General features: G+C 38.0%; 1 protein-coding gene across 1 annotated transcript; it reads right to left on the bottom strand.

The window, feature by feature from the left end:
- Positions 1 to 5,040: 5,040 nt before the first annotated feature.
- Positions 5,041 to 6,107, bottom strand: LOC143588915 (uncharacterized). Its single transcript, XM_077069808.1, has one exon. It carries the CDS (start codon positions 6,105 to 6,107, stop codon positions 5,193 to 5,195), a length of 915 nt encoding a protein of 304 aa, XP_076925923.1. The 3' UTR covers positions 5,041 to 5,192.
- Positions 6,108 to 8,984: the final 2,877 nt, after the last annotated feature.

The raw sequence follows: 8,984 nt of genomic DNA, 5'->3' as shown, positions 1-8,984 counted from the left end.
GGGGGGGGTTGTTCTTATTAGCGAACCGCCAAGATCAAGATTGGGAAAGGAATTTGTGCAATCAATCTAATACACATCCAAAATCGGAGTCCAACACATCAACACCACAATCCCGCTAGATGTGGTTATGTAACTTCCAAGATTGTACCCTTTGGCTACGAGTTCATAAGTGGAAACATCCACAACCGAATATAAACCTAAGCCCCTAAAACCGATTGGAAGAGAAGCTAATCTCCATTGAAAACCCCCAAATAAACAGACCCCCACATGCCACAATATACTCGATTACCTATCGGAGTCCTTTGTCAAAAACAGAGACGACATACTTAAAAAACATAAATTGGCATATTTGGAGACCGAACAACAACTTAGAAACACCCACGCACTGCGCTCTACTGGCTCTAAGACCCAACATTCTAGGAGTAACCTACACTCGCTCGCTCCCTTTCATCCGATAGAGAGTTTGAATTCAGTGATTTAGGAGCATGCGGCCCTAAGTAGCTATGGGGTGTTGATATACTTGGAACCTAGACCGGTTACCTGAGTATGGCGGTTCGGTAGCCGTTCAATGATAGCATGAGATCCTCGCTTCTACCAATTAAGCTATTTCCGCCAGCTACGGTAGTGGCGAAGCACTACTGAGCAATTCACGTATCACTTGATACGGACGACTTCTGTTTTTCCGGCGGACCACAGTCTTGACCTCCGAGTGAAGCAAGAGTGTCTCACATTGAGGGTCACGCGAGCATTAAAGGCATCTCATTAGGTCCACTGCCCTTGAAAAAAAAATCAACAAATCATATAACGGTTCGTTTAGTGCATTTGTTTAAATCATTGCTTTCTTAGGCTAACACCAACAAAATTGGCATGCTAATTGAACTTATTGTTGCTCTTTTGACCATTGGTGGTGTAACCTACATACTTGTAGGCAACCATCATTTGGATGAATCGCTTTCGATCCTCCAAATAATTGACACACAAAATGTGTTACTAGTCTCTACAAGCTACTCATTAGAAATAATAACCTTGTTGAAAGTGGTTTTTTTCGTATACGGTAATGTGAAGGCGTGTCTTGAAGTCGCTCCATTTATCTTTAAGACGATAAAGGCTAAATGGACGCAAGAGGGTCCACACCTCTTGTGAGAGCACCAACTCGCTATCCCAACATGAAGAGATAATAAACCTAGACTTCAAAATCTACTTGAATGAGGAACTAGTTAGGGATTTCAAAAACATGATATGCATAAGAGTGGCTGACAACTTTAATATGGTTGTAAAGCCTGATATATTATTGGTCTTTCCAAAATCTAAGCGGCATGTATATTTCGTTTGTGAAGTTACATATGACACTCTTTGTGATATAACAGGACTTCCAACATATGAACACTATTGTATCATGAAGAGCATCATACGGAACTTCACAAACAAAGTTATATGTTGGTCAGATTTTGGAAATCGAAGAAGTGTTTATGGCTTGACCATAATTATAAAGTCGCCGACCATTCTTATCCATAACATGTTTTGGAAATACCTAACTAGTTCCTCATTCAAGTTGGTCTTAAAGTCTTAGCAATATGATCTCTTCATGTTGGGATAATGAGTAAGTGCTTACACAAGAAGCTTGGATTCTCTAGTTTCCATTTAGCCTTAGCGTCGTGAAGATAAATGGGGCAATTTCAGGATACGCCTTAACATTATCGGGGATGGAAAAACTAACTTTCAAATGGGTTTTTGCTTCTAGTGAGTAGCATCTGAATATGAGCTATACATCTTGTTTTTTGAAGAGTATCTTGAAGTTGCCACATTTGTCTTCACGACGCCAATGCCACATGCAAGCAATATCTTATAGTGAGTAGTTTGTGAATATATAGGGCCGGCCCGTTAGCATTACCAAGTAAGGCTAGGGTTTTGGGTGTCCAAAAATTATGAGGCCCCAATTAGAAAAAATAAATCTCATAACTTTTATATAAAAAACGAAAATTTAGTTCTAAGAACAAACAAGTTGCTTTGTTTTGTTGTTATTGTGATGTCAAACACTTTTAAGTGTTCTGGCTGACCAGGGATCGATCCACATCATCACTTGTATTTTGTTTTTTTTGGATCTTAAATAAGAAATCAAATTAGGGGAAACAACAGTCCATGATTCCAAATAAGAAATCCAATATTTTCTCTTTTTTTCCCCATTTTTTCCCCCATAATAAGCATCAACTTAATACTTTCTGTTACTTTTAACCCATTTTTTTCCCCTGAATTTTTGTTCGTTTTAGGCCACTAAAAAAGTTAGGCCGGCACTGTGAATATATACGAGTGGTACAACTCTCCCACCTTATATATAAAATGCTTATATAGCTATCATTATTCACAAACATTCTTATACAATTTAACGTGGACTTTTTTGTGGCATTCTATTTTGTACTAGAACTTGTTTAATAAAAATCAACGAATCATATAACGGTTAGTTTAATGCATTGTTTAAATTCTTTCTTTCTTGCACCAATGCCAACAAAATTGGCATGATAAGTGGGCTTGTCGTTGCTCATATTACCATTGATGGTGTAACCTACATACTTGTAGGTAACCATCAATTAGACGCGTCGTATTTGATTCTCCAAATAATCGACATATAAGATATGTCGCTAGCTTTTACAAGCTACTCACTAGAAGCAATAACCCTGTTGAAAGTGAGTTTTTCATGTTCGATAATGTAAAGGCGTTTCTTGAAGTTGCCACATTTTTCATCAAGACGCTTAGGCTAAAAGGACGCAAGAGTGTCCGCGCCTCTGGTGACAAAACCCACTCTCTATCCCAACGTGTAGAGATAATATCCCTCGACTTCAAGGCATACTTGAAGGTTGAACTAGTTTGGGATTTCCAAAACATGATATGCATAAGAGTGGTTAACGACTTTAATATGGTTTCTAAGCTGTATATATCTTTGGGATTTCCAAAATCTAAGCGCCATGTATACTTCGTTTGTGAAGTTCCATATGATGCTCTCCGTGATATAATAGAAATTACAACATTTGAACGTTATTATATCAGAGAGAGCATCATATAGAACTTCACAAACAATGTATATATGTCAGTCACATTTTGGGAAGCCAAAAAGTGTATGTGGCTTGACCAAAATTTAAAAGTCATTGGCCACTCTTATCCATACCATATTTAGGAAATACCTAACTTGTTCATTATTCAAGTAGGTATTGAAGTCGAGCAATATGATCTCGTCACGCTGGCAAATCGAGTACGTGCTCTCACAAGAGGCGCAGATTCTCCTGCTTCCATACAGCCTTAGCATCATAAAGACAAATGTTACAATTTAAGGACACGCCTTCACATTATCGGGGACTGAAAAACTAACTTTCAAAGGGGTTGTTTATTTTAGTGAGTAGTTTCTGAATGCGAGTGATACATCTTGTATTTCTAGGAGTATCTGTAAGTTGCTACATCTGTCTTCACCACGCTAAGGCTGAATGCAAGTGATACATCTTCTAGTGAGAAGTTTGTGAATATGAGCAATGCAACTCTCCCAACTTATAAATAAAATGCGTATATAGATATCGGTTTAAGTTCAGGAGAGAAGTCATTTTATTGCAAGAAGTCATTTCAACCAATCAAAATTTTTCTTTTAATTAATTGTATGGGCATAATGGTAAAGATAAGAACTTTTATATTTGGTAAGTATTTTAAACTTTAAAAGTTGCAATAATGAATTTACTTCTTATTTTTTAATGGGTGCTGCTAAACGTACCCCTTACAACATTTTACTAAATATACACCCCCTTTAACTTATTAAATAAATTACAATTACCTTAACATTATTTATATACATATTAGTCCCTACAACATTTTTTCACTTAATAGTCTTCACTACATATATCAAATTAAAAACTATCAAGTATTACTATTAATTTGTTTTTTTAGTATTAATATTGTAAATATTTATAATGTCTATTTTTTTAATTTTAACAGTATATATATTTATAATATCCTTATTTTACCTCTTTATCTTTTACAAAAAAAACCCGAAACTCGAAAACCTAAAACCCTAAACCCGAACCCTAAACCCTAAACTTATGACTTGACAACCTTAGATTTTAGATTTTGAAGTTATTTAAAACATTAGAAAAATAATACTTTCTTGTAACATATATTTTTATTTCTAACAAATACCATCTGAACAATGGTAATATTTTTCATCTCTTGTAAACATGGATAGCAAATGGTTATTAGTTTCTTGAACAAACTTGTTTTTTGGTTCAAGTATTACTCGTTCACTAAAGAAACCTATATTTTTGAAATCTTCAAAAATTAAGAGATATACAAAATCAATTTATCATGTGATTAATAGTGTGCGCAAGTCTAACATTTGCATTCCTAATGTATGAATTTGTCTTATCTACCTGAAAAACTAAAAACATGTAGTCTAGTGTTTATATTTTTTTGTGGATTTTTTAGACGATGAACTTAACATAAATGATAAGTGATTAAATAGTCAAGTAAGAAAAAGAAGTTGTAAATGGATACTCCTTTAAACCAACCCGTGGACCGAAACTCATTCTAATTATAGACTGTTTTTGACATGAACCATGTTTGATGCTTTAATCGGTTAAAGAAACCCACTCGTTTAAATTAACATAAACACTTAGAATACATAAATGGTAAATTTATCTTTTAATAGTTTGAAAGAAAAATACTTGTAATTTAGTAAATAATTATATATATTTAATAAGTTAAAATTTATTAAAAATTTTTAATTTTAAAATAAAGTTGTTCCTCATCCGATTATATTATTTCTGGTAAAACATTAATATTGTTAACTAATATAATATATTTAAAACTTTAATTTTTAAAATAATTATTCAAAATCAACATGAAACTGGCTACTTTTAAAAGCTTAATATTAATAACTATTGCAATATATTTATATAAACAAAATAATATATATATATATATGCTTGTATTAAATTACTTAAATCAAAAAAATATTAAAAAGAGAAAATGATAAATTAAATAGAAAAAAAAATAAATGTAAAGCAATTAATAAGAAAGAGGAATGTAATTAATATAAGAGGGACGTGAGAAACTTTTATAAGAAACACTTTAGTGTGATAACAAGTGACATTTAAAAACCTTTATTTATTATACAATATATATTTATAATTCTCCTTTTAGAAACTTTATGTTTTCAACTATATCTTCATTTTTAGAAATTTGCCTAATGGCATGTATGTTTTAGTATTATCATCATACTCTAAACTACGACTCGATCTCGACATCGATTCTGCCCTAAGGGCGGCTAATGCTGCCTTCCGCCTTTGCTTCTGTTCTTTCCACCCCTTTATTTCCTCCTCGAGAGCGGCCTTTGACTGCTCTGCCACTTCCGCCCGTGTAGTCGCCTGTTCTGCCCGTGTCCTAAATTCACTCACTCGTGCCATCGCACTCTCCAAATCTTTTTTCAAAATTTCAATTTCTTCGTGAGTTTTGGACTCCAATTCTGGTTCAACTTTAGCTTCTTCCGCTTTCTTCACCAATATGTCATATTCTTCTGATGAAATTGTGATCTCGGAAATTGAATCTTGAAATTCGATTTCTTCATGTTCGGATTTTAATTTTTGGTTTTCTTTTTTTAGTTCGTCGGTTTCAATAGCCATTTGTTGAAGAGCAAAATAAGCAGCCGACTTTTCACCTTTTGCTTTTAACTCGGCTGCCTCTGCAGCCGCCGTTTTTGACCTCTCTTTATGAATATCAGCTTTCAATAACGCTATTTCGAATTGTGCGTCGTTCTCTTTCTCACGAATCTCATCTAATTTGCTTCTCAATGTTTCTAACTGAGTCGACTCACTTTCCTCCTTGAGTTTGAGTTCCTGTTTTAACTGAGTCAACTCGCTCTCTAACAACTCAATGTACTTCACTTGAGTTTCCATTTCCTCCATTTGTTTCATGGCTTCGAGTTTTTCATTTATGGCTTCCACGAGTTGGTTTTGAAGCACACGAACCTTGGTTTCAGTTGACTTTGACTTGGTCAACTCATCAGCCATTTCTTGGATATTGGATTCGAGTTCTGAAACACGGGTTTTTGCCTCTTTGCATTCGTTAATGTACATGTCTTTTTCGAATTAAGAGTTGTTTAATAACGTTTTGAGTCCGTCAACGGTTGTTTCGTGGTGGTGTTTGAAGAAGCGTGTATCGACTTACTTGTATACGATCAACGTTCCTCGGGTATGAGTGTGCTATACCACCGATGGTTTTCCGAGATACGAGTTCTTCGACCTACAAAACGAACATCACCGTGAGCTTACCCCTCAGAAAGGGATAGAGGGGTCCTCTTTGGGGTAACCCTCCGGCGTGAGAATCAGGTATTGTAGGAGAAGATAATCAAGATGTGAAAATGAGTAAAGGACTTAGAGTATATTTTCTTGCCTGCCTCCAGCTGTGGAGGTGGTGTGGTATTTATACTATTAGGGTTTCCAATGATTGGGCTCAGACCCAATTAGGGCCTTTTTGGCCTCCTCTTATTGCTTCGCGCCACGTGTACTTAGGACACCTGGTGCTTTTTCATTGATTACCCTCTGACCAAGGTATTTCACCTGACCCATGTGCCATCACGTGGTGGCACATGGGCTTTGCTGAGTTGTCTACCCTTCATTGGCAGCTGTCAACATCAGCACATTCTTTATTCCTTAAAAGATACCTTCTGGAAGGTTGCCTGATGAGTACAATCATGGTTGTCCTTATCCTGATTTGGATTAGACTATTGTCTCATTTGTTGTGTGACGCTTACGCGCGGCCTTTATGCGCCTATCCCGGGGATGCGCAAGGTCTTCTCTTTATTCTCACAGATGTTTCATACGCTTGCGCGTATGTGATATGCGTCACGCGCAGATGTTTCATGCGCTTGCGCATAGGTTTTGGCTTTGTGTCTTCATGACATCCTGATTTCAAGCCTCTTGTCTATATCTTGTGGTTGACCCACCCCGCTCGATGTTAAGGCGGGTGCATACCCCTTCAAGCCCCCCCAGTCTAATGTGTGTCTTGTCTCGCGCGAGTGAGGTAAGATAGATATTAGACTTAATAGTTTGCTTTTTCAATAGGGCTTGTTTTTTCTTTTTCTTTTCTTGTACGCGCGTTGCGCGAAATTCCATCCCTTTGGTTAAAACGAATCGTCAATGCACGTGGTTGGTTGGTGTTGACATGCATCAGAGATAGAGACGTTATGTGTCAGACCTTTCGTGTGCTCGAGGTGCTACAGTGGCCTTTCACGTCTCCTCATGCAGTGTCAGGAACACGTGTCGCGCTTATGTTGGCCTACGCATGCGAGTGGGGGCGCGTGAGCGTAGATCTGATTATTACTTGTTTCTCTTTCTCTCCCCTGGGCCTATAAAACCAAACCTTTTGAACGGTTTTTTCTTCATCTTCACTGTCATTTTCAGAGCTTTTGCTTATCACTTACATTCCGATTAAGAGCTTTCGTCTTCGTCCCTGAATTCCGTGCTTAAAGTAACCATATTGTTCGATTCGCAATTGTATGTCTGATAACCCAGACACCACAATTTCCCCTAGTAAAGGCCGTGTAAAATCAGTGGTTATGTCTACTTTGAAGAAAACCGGCAAGGGTATTCGGGTTGCCGAGGCTTCGTCGTAGGAGGGGGGAAAGAATAAAACGGCGAAAAGATGGGACGAGATCCCCTGCAAGTTGAAACAGCCTGAGCTTGATAGTCTCATTGCTTCACGGGGTTTTCTCCCTGAGTATGGTTGTCTGCTCCCGGCAGCCGGGCAGACGGCGGCGGATCCTCCCGCCGGCTATATCTCTTTATATTCTCATTTTCTTACTCACTGTAACCTTCGTCTTCCGATGACAAGGTTTATAGGTGCGCTCCTTCAATTTTATGGGATTCACATATCCCAAGTTCACCCTTTTGGGTTGTTGCGCATGACTCATTTTGAGTTTATGTGCAAAGCTCAGCGCGAAGAGCCTACTCCTCGCCGCTTTCAATATTTCTATAAACCAAAGGTTCAAGATTCTTGGTTTTCGTTTACTCCGCGCAGTCAGAAGGTTAAATGCTCTACTGTCACTTTTAAGAGCCTTCATGACTGGACTGAGAAGTTTTTCTACGTCAAAGCTGGTGTTATTCCAATCCACATGACTATGCGTGCGATCACTTCTGCGCCCGCGGATGACAATGTCCTTAAGAACCCAACGGGCACGTGGGTTAAAAAATTAACTGCTGAACCATCCCCCGCCAAAAATATTTGCGAGGAAGCGTTGGTGGGGGTTGGTATGAGCAAGAGGTGGACTGACAGCGAGACTGAGCCTGTCATCCATGTTGATGGCTCAGGTGGGTTGTTTGTTCATTGCATTAATTTTGCGCTAGTATAATTCGTTTTGCTGATATCACTTGTCTTGTTTTATGCAGAAAGTAAGGAATACATCCACGCCGCCTATGACGAGCATACAGAAGGTGGCTCTGTCGCCCTGAACGCTATGGAAGTTGCTTTCCCTGATCGCTTCGATGATATGTTCATCCCTGTTGACTTAGAATTTTGCTTTGACAGCGATGCGCCTGGTAAGCCCTTGTATTTGTGTTTAGGCCCTTAGAATACCAAATTTGGTTTTAACATTTCTGTTGCGCGTATTGTAGATGCGCTCGCTAATTATGGGTTGGAGCCTGTGGAAGAGGAAGGGGAGGACGAAGAAGCTGAAGCGCAAAAACTCAAGCGCAAGGCTAAAGGCAAGACTGGCGCAGGGGCCAGTAAAAAACAGAAAAAAGATGATGCCTCTGTTGCCCAGAATGTGACATCTGACCTGATCCGACCCGACCCAGGTACCCGTTTCTCTGACCCGATCTCTCTTTTATTATTTAATATTTATACTTATATTTTACTTTTAATAATAATATATATTTTCCTTCCCGCCTCTTTCTCTCTCTTTCTTTCCGCCTTCTTTTCCCTCTTGTCGCCGTCCCGTCCTTACGCTTTGTTTC

Source organism: Bidens hawaiensis, unplaced genomic scaffold (genome assembly GCF_021521415.1).
Source record: "Bidens hawaiensis isolate Kalapana, Puna unplaced genomic scaffold, B.hawaiensis_p1.1 tig00036884_1, whole genome shotgun sequence".
NCBI classification, from domain to species: domain Eukaryota; kingdom Viridiplantae; phylum Streptophyta; class Magnoliopsida; order Asterales; family Asteraceae; genus Bidens; species Bidens hawaiensis.
This window is presented reverse-complemented; position numbering and strand designations above follow the sequence as displayed.